General features: G+C 53.6%; 1 protein-coding gene across 8 annotated transcripts in view; it reads left to right on the plus strand.

Moving 5' to 3' along the window:
- PLEC (plectin) overlaps positions 1 to 25,391 on the plus strand; it is a 118,805-nt gene that overhangs the window by 13,436 nt on the left and 79,978 nt on the right. The window contains exon 1 of one of the 8 annotated variants that reach the window (XM_083621759.1): positions 16,811 to 16,973. The exons of 6 other annotated variants lie outside the window; for them this stretch is intronic. In XM_083621759.1, coding sequence (XP_083477885.1) covers positions 16,883 to 16,973 — 91 coding nt within the window. In that variant the 5' untranslated portion in view covers positions 16,811 to 16,882. Of the gene's footprint in view, positions 1 to 16,810; positions 16,974 to 25,391 lie in introns of those variants that run through there. One more of the 8 variants, XM_083621757.1, reaches the window with a different exon arrangement.

Raw genomic sequence — 25,391 nt, forward strand, 5'->3', positions numbered from 1 at the left:
AACCTGCTGCCCGTTTCCTCCTCCTCCACAGCTTCTGCTACAACTGAGTTGGGACATTTCTGATGAGCCGTTATTTTCTGCATTCGCTGTGTCATCAACAGTTGCAGTTGCAGCGTGTAACTGTCCTCCCCACGGTCTGCTTATTTTGTGGAATTCTCATCCTCTGGCCCAGGGGGGGCTGCCTTCTGCTGGGGGGGGGGAGGTGTGCTGGGGGCCAGGAAGCCCACATGCCAGTTATGGTCAGAAATGGGGGCGTGGGGCCCCCCTGCTCTCCTTGCTGCTCCGACCTCCCTGGCAAGGGCAGTGGGGGTGACAGGACCCCCGTGCAAGGGGGAAAGACCTTCCTCCTCACAGTCCCAACTCCCCAGCTCAGGGTGCTGCTGCAGCTGCAGGGAGCAAGGGGGGGCAGTGGGGGGGGGCTTGAAGCCCCGAATCTCCTTTCTCTTTCAAGACGCCTCCATTCTTCTGAAGTTGGGAGAAAACACTCCCTGTATAAATAAGCTTTTTGTACACCAAAAATTTTGGTGCTTCAGAAAATTACCACCTAACAACCACCCTAGTAAATGCAAGTGGGGGGGGCGGAACAGGTGGGGGGGGTGGTATTCCTTCCTCTCGTTTCCTCCTGGGCCTGAAATGCAGGAAGCTCTTCTGCCTGGCTGAGGATGAAATCTCATTAGCAGAGCATTATTAGGGACCTCGGCTGGGATCTCACAGGCAATAAAACATCCCAGAGGCCGTCAGTTGAGCCTCGCCTCCTAGGGAAGCGCTGCTCAGAGCAGACATATTGAGATCAGTCATGTTTGTTCATTTCAGTGGGCCTACTCTGTGTAAAGCTTATTTGGTGACAACCCCCTCTCACTTGAGGCCCTTGTTAGGGTCATAGAAGGAGCCCAGTGCCAAGCGACAGGGCCTGGAGACGACAGAGGGGGCCCAGCTCAGTTTGCAGGCCAGGCCATGGCAGCATCCTGCTCCCCACACCCCCCCTGTAAGCCTGGCCCCTTATCTTTCTCTGCTAGGAGAGTCCAGTCTAAAAAGCTGGAAGCAGGACAGGCCACGTGAACTGATCTTGCTAAAGACACACACACACACACACCAAGCAGGTGTTATACTGCATCAACTACTTTCAGACTAGACTCCTGTAATCTGCTCTCCATGGGGCAGCCCTTGAACACCTCTGGAAACTGCAAAAAGGTCCAAATACCGCAGCTACACATTTGCTGGAAAACAGCTGATCCCGTTTGAAGATCCTGTTTGTTCTTTGTTGATTCCCTGCTTATTTTTAGGCTCAACTGAAGGTGCTGGTTCTTCCCTTTAGTGAATTGGCACCTAATGGGCAGCCTAAGGACCGCTTTTCCTCTCTGCCCCTTCCCATGTGCTGTGGTCCACATCAGAGGTCCTGTCCATTGAGGGGCAGTGGGTGAATGAGCACAAGGGGGGCAGCAGGGCCTCTTCAGTGGAGGCCCCTCCATAGGGAAAGAAGAAGCCCACCTGGCCTGCCCTCTGCTCTTATGCTGCCCTTGAGAGAGAAGGGGGGCACATAGGGGCAGGCAAAGGGATCTGGAATTTTTGCCTTTTGCTGCTGTTGGAGAATAAGTCCTGGAGCCATTGGAAGGGACCCCAAGGGTCATCTAGTCCAACCCCCTGCAATGCAGGGATCACAGATCTGCTGCTTTTTAATGTTTGCTGGAGCTTTACAAGACAAACAAACAACATTGTGGTGTTTTATCATTTTGTAACTGGATGGTTAGATCCCTTGGCCTGGGCGGACAGTAGATGTATGCAAACAAATAAAACCTGCATGGCTGAAGGCCAGACGAGTCCTCCCCAACCCGGCGCCCTCCAGAGGTTTGTTTATTATGTGACAGAAAAGGGCACGTCTCCCTCAGGCGGGAGATTCCACAATCTGGGATTCTGATGCACCTGGACCAGTGGTTCTCCAAGGGTGTGGCAAGAGAGGAGCGCAAGTGTGGCAGGAAGATTCAAGAACAACCAATATTGTATTTTGGAACAATTTGTGTTCTTATGTAGCTGCATTGTTTTATATTTCCTGGATGTCCCTTAACGGTAAAGGGACCCCTGACCATTAGGTCCAGTCGTGGCTGACTCTGGGGTTGCAGTGCTCATCTCGCTCTATAGGCAGAGGGAGCTGGCGTACAGCTTCCGGGTCATGTGGCCAGCAGGACTAAGCCGCTTCTGGTGAACCAGAGCAGCGTATGGAAATGCCGTTTACCTTCCCACCGGAGTGGTACCTATTTATCTACTTGCACTTTGACGTGCTTTCGAACTGCTAGGTTGGCGGAAGCAGGGACTGAGCAACGGGAGCTCAACCTGTCATGGGGATTCGAACCGCCGACCTTCTGATCGGCAAGTCCTAGGCTCTGTGGTTTAATCCACAGCGCCACCCGCGTCCCTGGATGTCCCTTAGTCATAATATAAAGCAGTTGTGTTCTGTGTTATAAATCGAGCAGTGCCAGGAGTTGTTTTCTTTTTGTTTTCCAATGTATTGCTTATCAGGAAAAAAGAAAAATCGGTGTGGCAGGAGTAAATTTTCATTCTGATAGTGTGGCCCATTCTGAGCAGGGGAGCCAGAGTTCCAGGGCGGCCCCTCCACCAAACTCGGCCACAGACCAGCCTGCCAACTTTGTCCAAGTTCAGCTTCACAGTCAAGAGCAGGGAAGTTCCCTTCTGCACCTTAACTGCTTTCTGTCCTCCTCACTTGGCTCCAGGTGTGTTTCTGGGCCACAATAAGCTTTTGCACAAAGCTTAGCTACGATTCTGTAAACATGAAAGCTGTCCAACCAGTCTTCGCCACCTACGTGAGGGGAGCCCGCCACAAAGCCAGGGCTTATCCGGCAGAGCCACGCACACGTTCCAAACCAGCGCTGAGCCAGTGCGCTGGGGCTTTGCTTTTCATGTGCCGCACTTGTTTTTCCTCCCAAAGATCCAGGCAGGGGCAGCACAGAGGCTGGTCTGGGCCAGATCTTGGGAATCCCCAAGGCAGCTGCAGGAGTGACCTGAAGCAAGAGGCGTAAATGTTCAGGAACAAACAGAACCTAAACCCAAGTTAATTAAAACAAAACAAAACCCCGAAACAACAAAAATGCGTTCCAGTTTAGGCTTCAGGCGATTTCAGAGATGGAAAAACAAGCATTATAAGTAGAACAAGTTAGGATGTTATGCACAGGGGATCCCCAACCCCCTTTTTTTCTGAGAGAAAGAGACCTCACTTCACGCAGAAAGATTCCTTGTGCGTTGTCATGAGTTGCTCAGGAGTGCAGAGAAAATGTGGCTGGAGGTATATTTCCTTTTTTAAGGGGCACAGAGTCATCAGCAGGTGGCAGACTTGGGGAGGCACCTGGTCTGGGTTGGCACCTCTCAGGAAATACCTGGGGAGGGCTGTGAATGGATGTGGAATCCATGTTGCCTGCCTGCAGGGAAGACAGCTGTGGTGGACGGCAAAACTGCTTCTAGCAGCTGGCCTAATAGGCATGCAGTGCTTTGTGATTTTGTGGTGCTCACCTGGGGCTGGTCCTTGCTGGAGTTTGCTGTGTGTTTGCAGCTGCATGTGTCCTGGTTTAATTTGCGTCCTTCACATGATGTTACTGCCAAACAACACCAGGCCGAATGCTTTCCCCTTGGAAATTTGGGTTTACCTGATACGGCAGGAATAGGGAACCTTTGGCCCTCCAGATGTTGCTGAACTACAGCTCCCATCAACAAGACCAGGAAGGGGGTCCAGTGGTCAAGAAGGCAGTTTCTGCATGTACTAAAGAGGGATGTGAGGGGCAGGTGGGGCTCGTCTACCTGGGAAGGAAGCCCACCTAGGAGAAGGAAAACTCTGGTCCTAAACCCCCACTGCCTTGCGGGATCTCTTTGGGAGAAGAAAAGGCTCAGGAGTAAACCAAATGGGAGTCCCTAAGGTGGTTGGGTGGTGCCTGGTATGCCTCCTTCACGCAATTCCTGCAGCCAAGTTGGTGCCAAAGTCTCGCTCTGCTTTCCTTTGCAATGCCGAGAGGGGGATCTTGTCGTCTGGGCAGCCCAGGACCTCCAGACACACAGCCCAGCCTTGCACCCCAGGGAAGTCACTTCAGTGCTGCTAACACAGCGGTTGGACTTCACCCCTGGAGGCAGACTCCATTGTCTCTCGAGTTAGACGGAGGCCAGCAACTCCCATCAGTAAGTAGCCCTGGCTATTGGCCATACTTGCTCTAGTTGGGTACCATCTGGAGGGCCCAAGGTTCTCCATGCTTGCGTATGGGGAAGATGCAGCCAGTCAGGGGGAAACTGGGCTCCAGACCTCTCTGCTTGGGGTCACAAGTGATTTGTTTCAGTGTTTCTGGGTGGGCGGTTCTGCTGCTCCCCTTTCCATGCCTGCCGCTTCCCCATGACTTTTCCAGCTGTGCTCTTAACTATTTCCAGTCTGCTCCGGAGGGAAGGAAAATTCTTTTTTGTTTGATCCCTCAGATCAAAACCAGAAAACTGCAGAAGCAAACCGCATTGAAAATTTATACACCCGATATACTGGGCAGCGTTCTGAAAAGCGTTTGCTGAGAATTTATAATTGCTTTCATTCTCTCCCACCCCCAGTTTGCTAGTGAGAGCACTTCAGGAGCTCAGCCATTTATATATAATCACATTGTGCGTGTGTGTGTGTGTGTGTGTGTGTGCATATATTTTTGGATCACTCAGACTTGCACAAATCTTGCACAAGTAAGTTACAATAGGCTGGCTCTATGCTTTTGCAGACTTCTTGGGTGGGAAATTTTATTTTAAAAAGCAAGGCTCATGCTCCGCTATCTGTGTGCATGCACAACCCATCAGATGGCAGGGACAGCTCCAAAAGGGAACAGGAAGGAGGAAGTTGCTCCTTATATATAAATTCAAATATGTGCAGGTGTGGATTGCTCTGCATCTAATTTGAATGGGGGGGGGGGAATGGAATAGCAGCTAAATGATGCTCCAATGTGGACAAGACCTTGGTGCCTTGCAGAGCATCCTGGCCACCTCCTTTTGACTCGCACCTTCCTGCTAAGCAGCTGGCTGGCACCTGCTCTCTCTAGTTATTATAGTCAGCTTTTAAAAAAAAACCTGTTTTGCTTTTTGGTTTCATGAATCTGCAAGGAGGCTTCCAATTTAACAATTTCACAAGAACAACAAAAGCAATATTAAAAGAAGCCAAAGATAGAAAGAACCAAATGATTTGCAGATGGAAAACAATGAAACTCAGAAGCAAATGCAAAGCTGAAAAACTAAGAGCTGCAAGCCTTGGGCAAACAGAAAGCCCTTTCCCCCAAACCGGAAACTCCTTCCAGCTAGCCTCACAGGGGCAGCCCAAGCATTGGTGGTCAGTCAGGTGGGTTGGAGGTCTTGGGTTTTGGCCTCGAGAGCCTTGTGATGTGCGTAAGGGGATTTCTTTTTGGTTGGAGGGGAGGGAAAAGAGCTCCCCCTTGGCCTTCATTCTTCTTGGCTGTTGGCAAAGCCAGTTGCTGGTTTTACACAGTGAGGCGCTCCCAAAGCAAAGGAAGGATTGAACTCTGATTAATAAGAATACACACAGAGGCTTGAACCAGCAAGACTCTAGGAAGGGTGCGTATAATAATCTCTCTCTCCACCCTCCGCTCAGGTAGTTTTATTCACAAGAACCTTTTACAGAGTGTTCGTAAGAACCAATCAGATTTATTTTGAGCATTTCAACAAACCCCACTAAACTACAAAAGCTAATTAAGCATGCACTTCTGGGGTAAATAAAGAACAGAACTACAAAGGAGTGCTGTCTGGCAACCCTGGAAGGTGATAAACAAGCAATAAACATGATAAGGAGGATAAACAAGCAATAAACATGATAAGGAGGGTGGCCAGGAGGACAGCGATCATTATCACCTTCAGGTGATATCTCTTACCTGGCCCAAAGATTAACATCCTAAGATTTAAGTATCAGAAAAGCTACATCAAAGAAACTGCCCACTGTCTTTGATGATCCAGGAGCCTGCCTGGGTGCTGTGTGCATGACTTGTCAAGCAAGAGAAATGGACAGTAGAGGAAATATGGCATAAATGTAGAAGCTTATGGGATTTAATCAGAAATTATTGTCAGTACATTAAACCCAGTCAACACAACGCATTCATCGTGGACACAATGGCTTGATGTATATTTTATAATTCCTCATGGTAATCCCATCTGATCACTACAACACAGCAACCCCTGAGGCTTGTTGGTGTGAGAATGAGAGACCCTGCAGACCCCAGACCCTCACCCTTGTGCTGTCCAGGTTCATGCCCCCCACAGCTCCTTTCCTGTTGGCAGAAGGAGGGGCACACCCAGCCACCACCTGCCCTAGCCAGCAGGGCGTGGGCAGGTCTTGTTTGCTTGCTGTGTTTGACACTGAGGCCTCCAGCCTCTGCTGCTGCTCTGCTTGGCCCTCTGCCTGGGGGTGTGTGTGTGTGTGTCATCCTGCTCCATTCAGCACCTCTGGGTCACTCTCCTTTTTTAAAAAAATAAATTAATTTTTATTGAGGTTTTTATCTCTACAAAACAACAGAAAGAAAAAAGGTTTACACATATGTGTATTGTAAGGTTACCAGATGTCCCCATTTCCTGGCGACAGTCCCCGGATTTACAAATCAGTCCCCATACAAAATCCATTGAAGTTGAAAAGTGTCCCTGGATTCATTGGAAAAAAAAAATCTGGTAACCTATTGGCCCTGTTCTATTTTTATCAGTTGCTGGTAGGTTACCCAATTTGTATGCATATTCTTCTTTTTTACCAATATCGTCTCCACTGGGGATACCCACCAGGGTATCTTAGGCTCTAATAACCTGTGATATCTGTCCCAGGCCTTATGTCCTTCTGCGCTGCCACTTTGTTGTAAATTAAGTAGGCACGCTCTGGGTCCCTCTCCTTGGGTCTGCCTTGGGTCCTGCCTGTGTTCCAGCAGCTCAAGACCTCCCCTCCCCCACCTTGAGAGTCACCTGCACTCCCTTTGGCCTCAGGTAAGAATGGGGGAGAGAAATCCAAGGAAACATCCCCAATCTATCCCTGGCCCAGCCTAATTCCCACTTTTCCAAGCAAGGAAGGACTAGACTGGACCCCTGCGCCCTTTGAAATGCTCCTGATTTCGCAGGGCAGTTTCTCAGCTCTGCATATACAGCTCTGCATATACAGTTGTACCTTGGTTCTCGAACACCTTGGTGCTTGGGCGTTTTGGCTCCTGAACATCAAAAACTAGGAAGTAAGTGTTCTGGCTTTCAAACGTTTTTCAGAAGCTGAACGTCCAGTGAGGTTTCCTATTGAGTGCAGAAGCTCTTGCAGCCAATCGGAAGCTGCGCCTTGGTTTTCGAATGGTTTTGGGAGTCAAACAGACTCCTGGAACGGATTAAGTTCGAGAACCAAGGTACAACTGTACTGGGATAAAGTGTGCATAGCCTTGTGTGCAGAAAGGTGCTTATTAGGGAAAACTGCATTGTATATTGGGAGACCTTTGCATGAACATGCTGATGGATTTTCATGAAGACTTTAAAAAATAATAATTTGCAAACTGGTCTGGAGGCCTGGAGAACTGAAGAGCAGAAGGGCAAGAAACTGAGAGAACCTGAAAGGGACAGATTCACCCACCAGGTTCTCTCTGTCCTTAGTGGGGGCAACAGTTTCTCTCCTATGCCGGGTGGGATCATGGGGGCCTGGGCCCCTCTTGCCTAGTCTCCTGCTGGGGGGGCTGGGTGTGTGGGGTGTGTGTGTGTGTGTGATGCAGCAGTGGCTGTGTGGGCAGAGATGCCCCTTGCCTTGGTCCTGCCCTGCAGTGAGAGCAGCCTCCAGCAGGGGGCCCTGCAATACAGGTCCCTTCGCCCCCCCCCCGCAAGCTCCTCCTTGTCCATTGGCAGCAAAGGAGCCCCTGGAGGAGCCAAGCAGAGACTCAGGAGCCGCTTGGGCAGAGAGCGGGGGCCACGGTGTCGCCCTCTCTTCCTCCCTTAGGCCAGCGCTCCCGGCTGGGTCCTTCCCCTGATCTCAGGCTGGGCAGTGTCCAGTCCAGCTTCTCTGCACCTCCCTCAGCCCCACAGGAGGGAGGACAAGGCCTGGCATTGGACCCACGGACAGCCCATTTATTTACAGTCATACCTCGGGTTACAGACGCTTCAGGTTGCGCGTTTTCAGGTTACGGACACGCCAAAACCCGGAAGTACCAGAACGGGTTACTTCCAGGTTTCGGCGCTTGTGCATTTGCAGAAGCACTAAATTGCGCTTTGCACATGCACAGAAGCGCTGAATTGCAACCTGCGTGTGCGCAGATGTGGCGCTGCGGGTTGCGGACGCTGTGGGTTGCGAACGTGCCTCCTGCATGGATCACGTTTGCAACCCGAGCATCCACTGTATTTACTTCTTGCATTTCTGTCTATGATTCCGTGATCCCATCTTCTCCTCCAAGGTTCTCAAGGTAATGTGCATCGTTCTCCCCTCTGTATTTTTATCCTTGCAACAACCCTGCAAGGTAGGTTCGGCTGAGAAGCAGCTCCTGGCCTGAGGTCACCCAGTGAGATCCATGGCTGAGTAGGGATTTGAACCACAGAACCATAGAATGGCAGTTGGCAGGGACCCCGAGGGTCATCTAGTCCAACCCCCTGCGATGCAGGAATCTCAGCTAAAGGATCCAGGACAGAGGGCCAGCCAACCACTGCTAACAACAACAACAACATATTTATACCCCCCCCATCCTCCGAAGAAGGAGAGTCCACCACCTCCTGGCCTGGCTCACTTGCTCAGTCCGGGACAGACAGCGTACAACACTAAGAACTTAATTTGCGCAGCATGATAATAAAGAATAATACACAGCGTAATAATAGAATATTCATGATAATAGTCCCCCCACATTTAAAATACCATAGACCAGGCATGTCCATAGTCTATTTTGGGGGCCTAATCCGGCCCACTGGCCCCTGTGGCAGTCTGTTTCCTGGGGTAAAGTCCTAAAAACACCCTCAACAACTTGAATCCTTAGAGAAGCTCAACAACTTTGGTCGGCCCTTTGGTCGGCCCCCGCGGCCCTTCACTTCATCAAATCTGGCCCTCTTCGAAAAAAGTTTGGACACCACTGCACATAGACTGTTTAATGGCTGAAGGGTAAAGAGGACTGTTTTTGCCTGGCGCCTGAAGACATGTGATGATGGCACCAGGCGAGCCTCCTTGGGGAAAGCCAACCACAGATGGGGAGCCACCACAGAAAAGGCCTATTCTCGTGTTGCTACACTCTGGAGCTCTCAGGCAGGGGGCACCTAGAGAAGGCCCTCAAATGACACGTGCAGGGTCAGTTTCTGTGGGGAGAGGTGGTCCATCAGGTACTGAGGTGCAGAGAACTGAACCCAGGTGTTCTGCTGATGAGTTACAGCCCTGTGGTGTGCTCTGCCTTGCACTGGCTGGTTGAGGGCTGGGGCCTGGCCTGGCCTTGTGGGGGGTGGGGGGCGCCCTTGGCCTCTCCCTTCCAGCTCCCTGGCTCCTCTCTCTGGTGGGCAGAATCTCACTGGCTTCCCCCTAAGTCTTTTCCTTCTGCTCTGAGGGAGACCAGGGGCTGCAGTTCTTTTCACTGAGGCTGAGCTCTGAATCCCACAGAGACGCCCCTTTCCCCTGCAGCTTCTCTCTGGCTGCCCCTGCCCTCCAGGCTCCAGCCACAGGCTTGAGGGCACTTGGTTTCCTCTGGCTGTCTTTGTGCCCCTTCTGGCACTTTGCCCAGGTACCACTTCTGAATGCTGAAGGACTTGGGCCTGGGTGGCATGCCAGGGATGCCTGAGGGAGCAGAGAGCCCTGCAAAGGAAGGGGCCTGGATCACCCAGTCCTGCCCGCTCTGGGCCCTCCCTCCGTGTCCTTGGCTTCACCTGTCTCAGGTTCCTGGCTTTGGCTGCCTTGATGTCAGCGCATGGAGGCTGCGGAGCCTCTCCTGGGCTGCAGGTGAGATGGTCTTCCCTGGAGGAGTTCTCTGGCATGCGCACTCATCACATGGGAGCCTTTCCTGGCTGTGAGCATTTGCTCATGGGGAAAGAGGTCTGGCTACCTACCAGGGGGAGTGGAAGGGGTGTGACTCTTTATTTATAAAAAAACATTTCCATACCACTGTATCATTTCTATCACAGTAGTTTACAATAATACAAAGCCACACAGTAAAATAAGAAAGAAACAAGTTCAAAGCAACAGAATTAAAAACAAACAGCAGTAGACAATTGTGAAAGAGATGTATTAACTGCCTGCTTAGGCCTTAGATGGAAGAGTAAAGTTTTCGGCAGGCTTTTAAACATTGGCACAGAAGGCGCCCGCTGAATCTCCATTGGCGGGGAGTTCCACAGGACCGGTTCGATGAGGCAGATGTTGTAAAATGAGCTTCCTTCAGTGATTGAGCTGGTTCAGAAGGGTTCAGGCAATTCTTGAGGTGCCCAGGACCCAAGTTCTTCAGGGCGTTGTCAATTAATAGAAGGACTTTGAACCTGGCTGGGTAGCAGATGGGCAGCCAGAGCAGCTCTGTGAGAAGCTCCCAGCAGTGATCTTTTTGGGGACGGGGCCAGAGAGCGTCTTCTTTGCCTGCAGAAGGTCCTGGGTTCAGTTTCCGGCATCCATTGAACTGCTGCCAGAAAGGAGGGCAGCATTGCTCCATGGTCTCAGACGGAGTGGGGCGAGGCAGACAAGGGGGGGTGGGCAGTGGCCAAGCAAGGCTCCCTTTGCTTCCCAGCACCCGTTGTCCTTGAAGAGGGTCTTCTCCCCGCCTGCCGTGCCCCCTGCACAATGCCTGGCAGGGCTCCTCATTCTCCAGCTATTTCGGTGGTGCTTTGGATCAGGTGGCAAAGGCAGGTGCGTCTCCGAAGGGCACAGTGGGTGACGGGAGGGAAGCCCCCCTCCCCCTGGTGCTGCTTCAGGGCCCAACCCTCATATTTTACGTACAGTCAAACCTCGGATCCCAAATGCCTCCGTTTCGGAATGTTTCGGCTCCCGAACCCTGAAAACCTGGAAGTAAATGCTCCGTTTTTCAGAAGCCGAACGTCTGACGCGACTTCAGCTGACTGCAGGAAGCTCCTGCAGCAAATCGGAACCCGCACCTCGGTTGTTGAACATTTTGGAAGCCGAATGGGCTTCCATAATGGATTATGATCGACAGCCGAGGTTTGACTGTACAAGGAACTCCCCATTTGTGTGTGTTCAAGTCACTGCTTTGAAAGCAACTTTGTTCCTGTCTGTCTTTCACTAGTGATGGGTGGACACCCCTTGAGGGCATAAAAATGTGTATATCTTCCTCATCTTTGGCTTGGAATCAACTTGATTCCCTCCCCCTCTTTCTTTCTTTTTCCTTTCTCCTTCTGTGATGGAACTCCTATTTGGGGACTTCCCTGGCTTTTTTCTGGCCCACGTAGGACCAGTCTGGATAGTTAACCTTGGTGAAGATTTGATGTTTTCATCCCCAAAACGTTTTTGATTTGAGTTTCCACTGAAATGAGGCTGCATTTTAATGTTTTTATGTTCTATTTTAATCTTGTTTTTTAAGCTGTATTTCAATCCATTGTTTTTATATTTGGTGTTAGCTGCCTTGAGCCCGGTCTTGGCTGGGGTATAATAATAATAATAATAATAATAATAATAATAATAATAATAATAATAATAATTAATTATTATTATTAGCTTATCCAAGGGATCTTCTGGCTTTTAACTTGCAGGTCTGGCAGGCCATGGGGAGCTTGGGAGATGCGTTCTATTCTGCAAGGGACATGCTATGACCCCCCAGTTTTGAGAAACATCTGAGTCCAGGGGACCCTCTGAAACCGCCCTGGGTCAGCTCAAGGGAGGAAGCTCTGGGTGACTCTCTCTCTGCTCCTGGCGAACGAGAGCTGCTCAGCAATGGAATGGACTCCCTGGGCAGGCAGTGAAATCTCCTTCCTTGGAGGTTTCAGGGCAGAGGTTGGGGGGCCATCCGTCAGGGATTCTTCAGCTGGACTAGATGACCTTTGAGGATCCCTCCCAACTCTGCCATTCTGTGATCCTCCTGCTTTGCTTCCTTTTTTAATATAAATTTATATTAGTTTTTTAACATCCCATTTTCAACAATAATTAAACATACTTTTACATCTTATTCATTTTTTTTTACTTCCATCAGTCCTGTCTGAAAATTTCCCAGTATAGTCTCTTAGTATGCATTTCTTATTTTTCCTATTACATTTCAAACTCATAGCCAATATCTCTATCTTTTTCTACTTTGTAACACTTTGTATATTTCTCCTTACAAAACTTCTTGTAGTCCTACTGGCGTAATTTGTTGATTACAGTTGCTCTTCAAATAATTCATATACTTCTTCCAATCTTCTGTAAATCTCTGGTCCCGCAGGTTTCGAATCCTTCCTGTCATTTTGTCCAATTCTGCATAGCCCATTAATTTCGTCTGCCATTCTTCTTTCCTCGGAATTTCTTCTTCAATTTCTTCTTCTTCAAACCTCCTGCTTTGCTTCTCTCCAGCCTGAGGGGGGATTCCGGAGGACTCAGAAGCCTCACTTGTCTTTATTTGGGTAGCTGCAATCTCAGGGCTGTGGCGGCTTAACCCTTCGTCCCCTGCAGACAGGTGTGGCCTCCCTCTTGGCTGGGCTTGTTGATTGGGTTTCTCTGTCTGAAAAGCTTATTTATTTGGTGTGCAGTGGTTCAGCAAATAGCACCCACCTGGGGAGATGACATCACCCTCCCTGGACAGACACTTTGCCCTCCCTCTCCCCACGCAGATCATTCACCTGCCTTAAGCAATCTTGGGCAGAGGCTGGGGGCCAGTCTGGAGGGGCATCATCCTGCTCCTGCACTCTGGGTAGAGGCTGATTACCCGTAAGAGAGCCAGTTTCCTCCCTCCAGCCATCCGGGGGGGGGGGTGAAGGAGGAGCCCTGAAAGGCCCAGCCCTATTTTCAGGGAAATGAAGGGACTTTTGCTCGCCCAGGTGCAACCCCTCAGCCCCACACCTGGCTGTATTGTGAAATGCTGCCATGTCTGCCAGGAGACCTGTTGCCAGGAAGAGGAGTGCCCCAAAGAGGGTGGGGCAAAAGGCACCAGGTGTTTAAGGGTCAAGCCCCTGTCAGGGACACTTGAACTCTGGTTCTTGCATTGCCGGGGGTTGGACTAGATGACCCCTGGTGTTCCTTTCAACTCAATAATTCTGTGATTCCAAGAGGAGCCGGAAGGGCTGTGGGATTCCCCTCCTGGGAGAGGAATGTGCTTGACCCCTAGATCACTGCCAGCAAAGCCCTTGTCTGGCAAGTTTGCGTCTCCTCCCCTCCTCCTGCCAAAGGTTCAGAGGCGATCCCTGCTCTGGAATGCAGGTGGGGGTCATTATTCATACCTAGGAGCCCTTTGATCGCTGGCCTGTGGAGTCCAGAGTTTCCTGCCAGGCCCAGCCAGCGTGGAAGTGGACCCAAGTCCCTGCTCTCCTCCTCTTCTTCCCAGCAGGGATCCAGGCTAGCCTGGCAAAGCAGAGTTTGTGACCTTGTGGCTGAAATGTTTGCCCCTGGCTCTAGGAATCCAGTGGGGGGGGGGTGATGTCAGGAGGCCCCTCAGCTCCCAGAAGGCAGCTGCTCTTCCCATGGAAGGAGGTATCCTGGCAACCAAAGAGAGCTCCCTTTTCTTCTCATCCCAAGCTGGGGGCATGAAAACTAGAGGGCAACGATCCAGGCACAATTAAGCACTTTTGAGCCTCTTTCCTCTGGGGGAGGTGTGTGTGTGTAATTCTGCCACATGCAGCTTCTCCCTACCGAGGTCCAGGGAAATGTCGTGGTCAAGTTCTGCCCTTGGGGTGCGCTTCCTGCAAAAGTGTCGACACACGAGCGGTTTGACAGTGGAGCAGTCTCTCCTGGGAGACTGCGGACTCTCCTTTGCCTTAGGCGTAACTAGGTTTTTCTGTGAGCGAAATTGCCGTTCTCGTGATGGTTGGATGTGTGGGATGCAGCTCAGCTCCCACGGGGTTAACCCAAACCCACAAGGGACACTGGGAAGAGCTGGGAAGTGATGATGCTTGGGAAAGGAATCTGGCAGGCGGCCTGGCTTACTAGCATGAGTCATCTGGGCAGAGGCCTCTGGGGTGCTGCGTGTGTGTGTCCCTTTGCTGGTTATGAGGGACCACTGATGGTGACCCCCAACACTGAGCCTAGCTTGACTTCATGATGGGTAAGAAAGAGGGGGGCCCTGAATTACCTCTAGCCGCCATCCTGCATTAAGGCACTGGCACCCCAAGTGCATAAAAAGGATCATGTGAAGATTCCAAGAGCCTGCAGGATCAGGCCAGTGGCCAACTAGCCCAGCCTCCTCTTCTCACAGTGGCCGTCCAGAGGCCTGTGGGAAACCTTCCTGTGGCTTCCAGTATCTGGTATCCAGAAACATGGTTGCCCCCAGTTGTGGGGGTGGAACAGAGCCCTCCATGGCCCCCTCTGCCATGAATTTGTATAAATCCCTCTAGGCTGGTGGCCTCCTGTGGGAGGGACTTCTGCCCTGCATGCAGAAGTCCTTCCTCTTATCTCTTCTGAATCTTCTGTCTTGGGAATGGGGGTGGGGAGGGGCTGGATTGGATGGCCTTTGGGTTCCCTCCAGCCCAGAGGTGCTTCTTTCAGTTCTCGCTGGGGCTGCTTTCAAAGGGCCGGCCAGGTTGCCTTTGCTTCTTCGCAGCCGGAGCAGCCGAGCCGAGCAGTTGGCGGCTGGCAAGGAGCTTTTATGGGGTCTTCCCTGAGCAACCCATTTGCTGGCTGCCCTCAGGCCACCAGCAGCTGGCTCAGACCAGTGGCAGGGGCTCCCTCTTGGCCCCTCCAGATGCCCTCTGTGGCGCTGCATTGGGTAACCCAGGCAGGGCACCCAGGGGAGTTCCCCGGCTGGTTTCTGACACGCCTGCTCCCGTCAAAGGCCAGTGATCAGCCTGGCATGGCCACAGCCTGCCCAGAGTCCACCTGACACCACTCCCTTCTGCCCCAGGGCTGAGTCACAGGAGCTCCTGGCACACAGCCAGGGGGCCAACTCCAGGAGTCTGAGCATGACTTCTGGGGCTGGAGCAGGGGGCTCAGGCTGGCTCTCAACACCTGCAGGAGTGAGCCCGACCTTTGACCTTTCCTCTCTCCCCATCATACAGGAGACCTTGGCAAACTGGGTGCAGAGGAGGACCCCCAAAACCAAGCCCAGCGGGATGAGTGGGTGGGCAGCCCTGCCTATGCCAGCTGGTCCTCCAAGTCCTGCCTGAATTAATGCCCTGGGTGACCCCCTCCCCAGCTGAATTGTGCCCCCTGCTTTGCCCCAAACCCTCTGGCTCCCTGGCCGCCCTTTCTGGTGCCACCGTGCTCTGTCCTGCAGGCTTAGGAACACGAGGCGATTGTCATTCCCTAAGAGGGCACATTGACTTCATAGCGCATACTTGGGCCAGGCTGGGGCACTCTGAGTTCTGCAGCACAAATAATCCCACTGGGGTTCTCACTCCTCCCCCCCCTTCTCCGTGGACTCTTCCCAGGACTTTTGGTGCAGCCATGGGGCTATTTTGTTGCCGCTGACGTCAGTGGTGGGGCACATGTGCCAGCTGCGGGAAGACGAGGGATAATTGGCCATTGCGGAGTTGGGGGGGGGGGTTGGAGAGAAAGAACTCTGCTGGAAAAATCCCTGGAACCTGTTGGAGTCAGAGCGGGTGCTTTATAAATACCTGTTGGCCTCATAGCTTTCAGGGGGTGGGGCAGGCGGGTTGGCGCAATAAAATGACACATGGCCCCGTCTCTCTCCCTCTGTCTGTCCTGCTAGGCTTTGTGGGAGAGGGAGCCCGCCTGCCCACCCAGCCACCCGCTCGAGTTACACTCCTGCTACCAAGAGAAGATGGCTGGGCCAGAGGCTCAGGCAGAACGACTTCGGGGGGGGGGGGACATGGAGGAGAAATCCACAGGAGGAGGACTCTTGCCCTGGAAATCCCTCTGCAGCCTGCCAGTCTTTAGATTGGGGTCCCCTTCTTGGGGTTCCAGGGTCCCCCAGCACAGACCCCCCCATACCAGTCACAGAAGGAAGAAACAAGGCATGGCCACCCCCACCTCTGGAGGCAGTGATGGAGAGGCCACCCACCCGGAGGGCTTAGAAAGAGGCTTAGACAAATTCATGGAGGAGACGGAGGGCTGTGGATGTAGCCAGGAGGGCTCTGTTCTGCCTCCACAGAGAGGAGGCGGAGCGGGCCCTTGCTCTCTGGTCCTGATTTACCACCACTGTGAGAATAAGATGCTGGACCAGATGGGCCCTTTTGGCCTGACCCTGCGCCCTATGGAGCTCTCTCCCACTAGAGGTGGCATGGCTGAGACTTTAAAAGGGAACGGGGCAAATTCCTGGAGGACCAGGCTATTGCAGGCCACTAGCCACAATGGCTACCGCCTCTCTTCCCCGTCTGAGGGCCAGATGTTGGGAGCTGCAGGTGGGGAGAGCAGCTGCAGTTGCGCTCAGGCCCGGAAGAGACCCCCGTGGGCCCCGGGAGGACAGGAGACCGGGCTGGCTGGGATCTCCCCGTGGCCTCGTCCCTCGAGGGCCGGGCTCTTCCGAGGAGTCTGGAAGTGGCCCTGCGCCGCCTCCGGGGTCCCTGGCACCAGCCGCCACCTCGCGGGCCGGCCCAACGGCCCTCGCTTGCCAGGCCTGGCCCCGAGGTGGCAGGTGCTCCGCAGTCCGCCGGCCGGCCCGCCCCGTCGCTCCTCCGCCCCGGCCGGGGTTGGGCGGCGTGGGCGGCGGTGCCTTTAAAGGGTCGGGCCCGGCCGGCAGCTGGAATGTCCTTGCAGGGCTTGGCTCCCCGGCCCAGCCGCCTCCCTCCCCGTCGCGCTTCCCCGCCCCCGGAGAGGCAGGCAGGCAGGCAGGCCGGGCGCGCCCCCTCGCCGGCCAGTCCGCCCCGCGCCATGGCCACCTTCAACCTCAGCCTGCTGCCCCCCAACCCCGAGGAGAAGGACTTCATCCAAGCCTACGAGGACGTGCGCGAGAAGTACAAAGGTAGGCGGGCAGCCGGGCGGGCGGCGGGCGGTGCGCCCCACGTGGCGCGGGCGGGCGGGCGGGCGGCCCAGGGAGCTCCCGGTGCCCGATGGGCGCCACGCACCGCCGCCGCCGCCGCCTTCCCTTAATAGGGCATAAGTTTGCGTCGGGCCGGACCTGTTGCGGAGCCCCGGGCGCCGGGGAGCGAGGCCGCGCCGTCTCTGGGCGCTCGGCCCACCAAGGGGAGCCGGGCAGGCAGGCAGGCAGGCGAGACCCCGGGGCGCTGCTGGAGAGGAAGGGTCCTGGCCCAGCCCCGGCTCAGCCGCCGCCGCCGCCGCCCTGCTGCCCTTTCCCGTCGGGGCTCCATTAATGCGCTCCGTTAGCAGAGAAATCCCCCGCGCGCTGAAGTGGGCAGGGCAGGCTTGGGGGCCGCGGGGCCAATTAGTAAAATCAATTAACATGTCGATATTCCGCCGTCCTGTCCTTTTAAATCGGAGGAAACGCGAGAAGCGCGTTGCTCTTTAGAACAGCAGGGCAGGCTCGCTTCTATCTGGGGAAGGTTTTGGTGAAGCGAAAAGGGAATAAAAACGGACCTTATTGGAAGCAGAAGCTGCAACTGTCCGGGTGGCTCCAACTTCAGTCCCTCCGAGGAGAAGCTGAGCTGGGGGTTTGGTTGCCTCCCTCCCTCTGCAGCTGCTGTCGATTAAGGGGCGAGGCTTTGGGGTCTGGGGCTGCTCTGTGCGGGGGGGGGGGCAGAAGTTGGCAGGGTGTGGGGCAGAGTCTGGAGGAAGGGGCCCCACATACCACAAGGTGCTGTGCACTGACAAGAGTAGGGGAAAGCCGACCAGGGTTGCCCCTTGGGGAGCAGGTGCTGGGCTGTGTGTGCCAGGGATGGGGGGCTCACTCTAGGTGCCCCCCTTGCCCCCTTCTCTCCTTGGAAGTTTTATGCACAAAATCTGAAATGCTGGAAAGCTGGTGCCAGTCAGTGGGCACAATCCTGAGCCAGATGGAGCAATGGGCGGACTTCGCGGGGGGGGGGTTGCTTCCTTTGCCTCCCCCTCCTGCCAGTGACTGAGGGGAGCTGGGGAGCAGAGCCCCCCCTCACTTGCTCTGCCTTCCTGGGCCAAGGACAACGCCTTGAGGGCTTCAAACTAGCCAGGGCACATTTTTTGGCCCCCTGAGAGCTGAGAAAGCTGGAACCCTTTTGATCTGGACATGCTCTATGCTCAATTCCTAATGCACATCTCTTCACTTTAGCTCCACTTTGGGGAGGTGGGATGCCGTTGCCCTTTGACCCGAACCCCTCCCCTTTCAGCTCAGGCTGGTTGTGGCCACTTAGACAAAGGCACTCTGCACGCACTGATTTATTTATTACCCCTGAGAGCAGCTTCTCTCTGTCAGTCTTTGGCATTCCCCCCCCCAATTTCCAGGCATTTTCTGATTGCAGAACATGTGAATGCTGGGCTGGGGGTGGGCAGCGGGTCCCCTGGGCAGGATGCTGGGCAGTGGCTGCTGGGGAGGGGGGAAGGAGTGTGTCCCCTCTCAAAGGGAGATAATTGTCTGCTTGTGGTGGGAGAGGGACCTGGGAGCTATTTAGAAGCTTCCTGGGACCCCTCCCCCCTTTACTCTGGCCCTCCTTCCTCTGCACCCCCCCATAGGCTGCCCTTGTTGCCAGAGTCCTCCTTGATTTCTCTCAGGGATGATGGGCAGGGAGTGGGGGTACCCTGCCCCCCCCAGTCCCATGGAGCTGCCTCCATGCTTCTCAGCTGCCCTTCAAAGGACAGGCAGGCTGCCCTCCCCTTTTCCTGACTGACAGCAGGTGGGTGGGGCTGTGCCCAGTTCAGCTCTCAGGGCTTGGAATTGGGGGCTCATTTGGGAACCCCAGAAATCTGCAGTTTATTTGTTCCATTGCAGTTTCCCTCTCTCCTTTCCCTTTTTTTTAAATCCTCGCAGCAGTCAGGATGGCAGAGTAGGAACATTCAGGAAGAACTTTCTGACTGTGAGGGCTGTTTGAAAGTGGAACCTTCTCCCTCCGAAAGGGGTGGACTCCCAGTCCTCTGAGGTTTCCAAGCAGAGGTTAGACAGCCACCTGTCAGGGAATGGATGACCCTGGGGGGGGGGCTCCTTGCAACGCTGCAGTCCTAAAGTTCTATGACCTCCTGGGGGATGCTGATTGGGGAGCGGCCACTGGGTCCCCTTGCCTGGCACTGCTGCCCAGTCTCCCCCCACCTGGTGCCTATCAGAGGCTTTGGACTACGATTCCCCTCCGTCTCAACCTGTTCAGCTGGTGGCATTTGTGGTCCAAAGACTCAGGGAGGTACCAGGTGGGCAAAGGCTGCTCTTGCCCACTCTGGCTTTGGCACCTGCCACTTGCCAGCCAGGGATGGGTGCCTTTGTGAGAGACGGCTGGGCCTCTGCTGCCTGGTCCCGGTCCCTGCAGCTGAACCAGGGGCTGCTTGGAGAGGGGGGGGCCCCTGCATGGCTCTGGCTTCCCCCCAAACCACCTTGGCAGCCCAGGCTCTCTTAGCCCCCTGGAGAGCTGAGTGTGGCTTGCTTCAGCCGCTGGCTGCTGCCCCCACTGCGATTGCTGGGGGGCAGGTTTCCAGGTGGGACTAGGTGGAGAAGCCCTGCTGCCTCCCGCTCCTGTGCAAGGCAGAAGCGTGTGTGGCATTGCGTTGTGGCTCTGCGGCTACAAGACAACAGTTGTCTGACATGTTCCTCCCACCAGGTGGAATCCTAGACTTGCAGAGTTGAAAGTGATCCTGAGGACATCTAGTCCACCCCCTGCAATGCAGGAAGCGTGACTTGAAAGTGGCAGGCAAAGTTCAGCCCCCAGCAGGCTCTTCTCCACCTGGGAGTTGCATCTTCCCTGCCATGCTATCTGGCAGCGACTTGTGGGTGATGCCAGCCTAGGTCTGCCCCTGTTATGTGTGGTTGTTCCAAGACTCAAGTAGGGCAGCTGTTTTGACCAACGTGGGCCATTGCACTGAGTGGTTCAAAGGGGTGTTGCTGGTAGCTGCAGAGCTCACTTTTGAGGGGGGGGTTGCTGAGTGTCTGTTGCCTCTTGAGAAATGGTTCCACAACCCCCTCCCCGCAGTTGCCACGCCTCTCCCTTTGCAGGCGCAACCAGAGCTGCATCACCTGTTCCTTTGCATGCAAGGCGAGAGTTTGGAAGGGTCTGGGGAGGCCCTGCAGTAATATTTCCAGAGCCCAGCGTGGATGGGGGGCTGGGCTCCTAAAGGCCAGAGTGTCAAAACTTGGATTGTTTCATGCAGATGGTTGTGGAAGACTTTGTCAGCCTAGATCTGGGCATTTTAAAAACAACATGTCTGCTGCTATTTACTTCTTCTGGTGGGGTGTCCTGGATTTAATTAGTTTTTGCACAGTGCAGAAGCAGGCGCTGAACTTGCCAAGGGTGGAATTCACCCGAAAGCACACTCTTCCTTTGTCTCCCAAGACAGGCTGATGCCAGCTACTTATGTGGTCTGGTTTGACTTTGCTTTTTGTCCCCTGCTCCCGTAAATTTGTATTATTTTCTTTACACGCTCATTCTTACACTACATTAATCAACATATAAACCTTTTTGCTCTGCTGAGCTTTCAACTCCCCTCCTTCCCTTCAGTTGGTATCCCTTATCAAATCCAGTCGCGTATTTTAACTTTTTACATCTTATCTATCTTATCTACATTGTAGGAATTACTTCAATCCTGCTAGTGTCTTTAAGTTTTTATAGTTATCCTTTAAGTATACAATAAATTTACTCCAATTTTCCTGGAATCTCTGATCGTCCTGATCCTGAATCCTGCCGGTCAGTTTGGCTAGCTCCGCATAGTCCGTCATTTTCGTCTGCCCCTCCGCAGTGGGGGGAACTTCTTGTGATTTCCAGTTTTGGGCCAACAAAGTCCTTTGCTTTTTGAACACTGCCCCGGGATGCTATGGGATAAAAGGTGGTCCAAACATCTAATAAATATGCCAGGTATGCTTTCCTGTGGGTGGGGAACATGAGGGGGGGGGGCGGCGGCTTTGCTCTGCCTTCCCAGAACTTGCTGCAGCAGAAGCCCTGACAGAGGCCAAGCAGTTGCCTGTGGGAGTCCAGAGGCAGAATTCCATCCCAAGAGCCCTCTCCCCTCCTGTGGGTTTCCAGCAGTGAAGGCAAACACAGCCATCCTGGCTAATAGCCCCTGATACCCCACCCCCCAATCCTCCATGAATTTATCCATCCTCTTTGAAAGCCATCACTGCCTCCTGTGGGAGGGAGTTCCACAGGTTAACTGCGCTGTGTGAAGAAGGACTTAATTGGTGTTATGTGGGAGAAGGAGACAAACGTCCTTCTTTCTATTTTCCTCCAGGTCTTGCATCCTCTTATAAACTTCTCTCTTGCTGCCTCTGACTTGCCTTTTTCCTAAGCTAAAAAGTCCCCAATTCTGCAGCTTTTCTTCAGAGGAGAGTTGCTCCATCGCTTCCCCTCTTGATCCGTTTCAGCGACCCTTTTCTGAACCTTTTCCCACTCTGAAATATCCCTTTTGAGGTGAGGCGACCAAAATACTGCACACACTATATTCCAAATGTGGTCCCGCCATAGATTTGTGTAAGAGCCTTCTTCCAATCCTGGCTGTCTGCTGCACTCAGCTGGGGCTCCTGCGAGTCACGCCCATCCGGGGGGGGGGGGAAGCACCTGCTGGAGCAGGAGCAGCAGCCACCTGTGCCTGCCAGTGGGGCCAGTGTAGCTCCTGCCTGTCACTGGCCCTGTTTGGAGCTGGTGTGGAAGGGGCAGCGCATGGGGTGAGGCGCAATGCAGGAACATTGAGATACTAGCGAGAGCCAGGCCCCCAAGTGCAAGACTGGGAGATGCCGGAGGGCTGGCCGGCTGGCCAGACTCATCCTCCTTGCTGGCGCACCAGGATTTATGGCCCTGCAAGGCTGCAGTGCGGCTGGAATTGCTGCTGTGGCTGATTCTGGCAAGTGGCCTGGCAGGCGTTCCTGTAGCGCTGCATGGTACAAAGGACAGGGTGCTCTGCCTAGGGGGACCCCCTTTATGTTCCTGCTGGTTCAGACTCACGTGGGGGTGGGCAAGGATAGAGCATGGGCTGTGGAGTTCCTCCTAATGGTAAACAGGCCCCCCCCCTGGGATTGCTGCAGGCAGAGAGATGGATCCAGGCTGCTCTGCCCTGCCCCAGCCAAGTGGCCATGCAGGGGGCCCAGACCTCTGCCCCCCCTGCACTTTCCTAAGCCTGCTTGGGGCAGGGAGGAGGGCATCTGGCCCAGGAGCAAGGGGGAGAGGGCTCAGTGGGAGCTCTGCTGCGCTGCACAGAATCAACATCCCTTTATGCAGATCTGTGGCACAGCTTGGAGCGCCACGGGCAGCTCTGCTTACTGTGCCTCAAAGGGGAGCCCTCAGAGCTAGGAAAGACCAGGGCAGCCAAATTGACCAAAGGGCTGGAGCAGGTCGCCCAGGAGGAAAGCTGATGACATTTGGGCCTTTTTTTGTTTAGAAAAACAGTGAATAAAGAATGGGGGTTCATTAAAATTACGCAAGCTGTGGAGAAAGCAGACAGAAAGCTTCTCTCCCTCTCTTGAATAACATTGGAACCCAAAAGGGCCATGTAGTGAAGCAGAAAGTAAGCTCTGCATGCAGTGCATAGTTAGACTGTGGAACTCCCTCCCACTAGATGTAGTGATGGACACAAACTCAGGGTGGTTTTAAAAGAGGATTGGAGAAATTCATGGAGGCTCTTAGTGGCTCCTGACCAGGGCTTTGTTTTTAGCCAGAACCCACCGGAACTCAGTTCTGGCACTGCTCAGGTGGGCACCATCGCCATCGTAAGAGAACAAGGGAGGCGTTCAAGATGAGTTCTGGCACCTCTTTCCCTAGAAAAATGGCCCTGCTCTTGACTCTGATGGTTCTACTGGGCCTCCACAGCTGGAGGAGGTGATGCTTCTGAGTGACGGTTGTTGTCCAGCACAGGGCAGGAGAGCCCTGCATTGCCCTCACGTCATGCTCCCTTGTGGGCTTCCAGAAGAGGCGTCTGCTTGGCCCCCGTAGAAAGAGGGTGCTGATCCGGGGGTGCTCCCTTCAGCCTGATCCAACCAGGGAGGTTCTTAGGTCCAAAGTAACCCATAAATTCTGTGCCATTTTCTAAATCCTGCAAATGCAACTGCCTTGTCTCTCACCGTGTTCATTAGGCATTCCTTTCACCTTTATTCAATAAAACTCCCCAAATGAGTTCTGAGGGGGAGGCATAATTTATTCTGCACTTTTTTCTTACTGCTTGCAAAATTCTGCTTCTGCTAATCCTGGTTAGGGAGAAGGAGACACGCTGGAGCCTCATCCCAGGCTTGGCTTGGCTTGCAGAAGTCTTTCAGTCCCCAGTTTGAAAGAAAAGAAACCCCCCCCCCCCGGCCTGAGAAGGGAGGAGAGCGAGTCAGCACAGGCCTTGCAGGGAGGCGTCTCATGTCCATCTTGGCGACCCCAGGGGACCTTAGCCAGCTCCCCCCCTCCTCCTCCAGTTTCTGGGATTTCAAGAGTTACAACTTCCCACACATTTTAAAGCTGTCTGCTCTGTCATCTTAAGGACTAGAAACTGACTAGAGAAAAAATAAAATGAAAGCAGGGGTTTTCAGGATCTCCTCCCAGTGCAGACTCTGCCTTCCTTTTTCTGTGGGTCGTGTTCCTCAATGGGCCCCATGTTCTAGGAGGCAGCAGTGATTCCAAACCCCCGTTGCTGGAAGACACAGGCGGGGAGAGGGCTGCTCTGTGTTCGAGTCCTGCTTGAGAGTCTCCCACTGGGGCATCAGGTTGGCCACTGTGAGAACAGGACTAGATGGGCACTGGCCTGATCCTGCAGGCTCTCCTTAGGTTCTCTGATAGTGGACAGAAAGGGGTTTCTCTGGACCCCTCTGGGGAGGAGCGCCCTATAGGGGTTTTTCTCCCTTCCAAGAGGCGTGACTGAGCAGCCTTCTCTGCACCACAGGCAGGATCCAGCCACGTTCCTTTCCTTTCCTCCAGGAAAGACGCCAGAAGGAGCTGATACTTCTGAGCTGCCGGCTTCAGATCGCCACTTCTGTTGCAATCTGCGCGGGTTCTGAAGTCAAGAGCCACTCGGTGTGTGTTCTGCCTTGGGGCTGGTAGAGAGCAGCCTGGGACCCTGGGGCTGGCAAAACAGCCCAGGGAGGGGGCTCTCTGGCCATTTCCTCCTGCAAGCAAGTTCTGGAGGGTGTGATCTTGCAGAACCTAGTTCTGGGATTCCGCCTGCTGCCTCCTAGAATTCAGGCTTCCTCAAACTCAGCCCTCCAGCTGTTTTGGGACTACAACTCCCACCATCCCTAGCTAATAGGCCCAATGGTCAGGGATGATGGGAATTGTAGTTCCAAAACTTCTGGAGGGCCGAGTGTGGGGACGCCTGCCCTGGAGTCTTCTTGTCTTGCACCTTCACCCAAAATGGGACACCGTTTCCTCGTTGGCTCTCTTCTGGTGATGGTCTCAGCAGCTGCTGGCCAGAAGGTAGATTGCCTCTTCCACAGAACCTCATCACTCTGTTTCCTTCTTATTTCATTTTTACCCCCTTTCTTTCCATTTTTAGCTTTTACACCATAATTTATTTGCAGAAGTTAATCAAAACAAGTCCAAGTATCAATTTGAGGGCACTGCTTTTTAAGGTAATCTCTATATTTCCCCCAATCTTTTTTAGATTTTTGTTTGGGCTGACCCCTAAATACATGAGTCATTCTAGCCAATTCTATATAATCCAATAATTTATCTTGCCATTCTTTTTTGTCGGTATTATTTCTTTTTTCCCCAAGTTTTGGCAATTAGTGTTCTCACAGCCCCTGTAGCGTAATGAAATATTTTCTTACTTTCTCAGAACCTCATCACTCAGACAGGCCTTGATTTGCAACATGAGGGGCACCTCACCCCTAGGACCCCCTGGGACTCTAAATGGGGCTGGGGCGGGAGAAGCCCCTGCTAGTTTCAGCTCAGCAGATCTCTGGTTCCAGGGCTGGAGAGGAGCCATTCTGGCTCAGTGGAGGAGCGCTGAGGTTGGGATTGGGGCCAGGCCTTGTGCTCTGCCCCTTTTCCTTTTACACAAATAGCAACCTTGTGGAGCTGGGAACATCAGCGGACCAGGTGCTGCCCGCTGCCTGTCCCCTAGGCTTGTGAGCTGTTGCTTTGCGTTGTGAAACCACACCAAAAGTGCCCTCAGATGGGCCCGTCAGGCACTAGGACCCTGTGCTGGCTGCTGCTGGGGGCCTGGGAACCACAGCTGCTGGTGCTGAGTCACTTCCTCTCCCTTTCCCTCTGCCCCCCCCTATTTCCAGTCCCAAGCCCCACAGTGTAACCAGGAATTCTGCACATTTGACACAGAGGCAGGAGCTAGATTTAATTTTTTTGGGGGGGGGCGTGCACATCTCAGCTGGCGTTTCTGCCAGGGGGCATTGGGG

Source organism: Podarcis filfolensis, assembly GCF_964270895.1.
Source record: "Podarcis filfolensis genome assembly, chromosome: 7".
NCBI classification, from domain to species: domain Eukaryota; kingdom Metazoa; phylum Chordata; class Lepidosauria; order Squamata; family Lacertidae; genus Podarcis; species Podarcis filfolensis.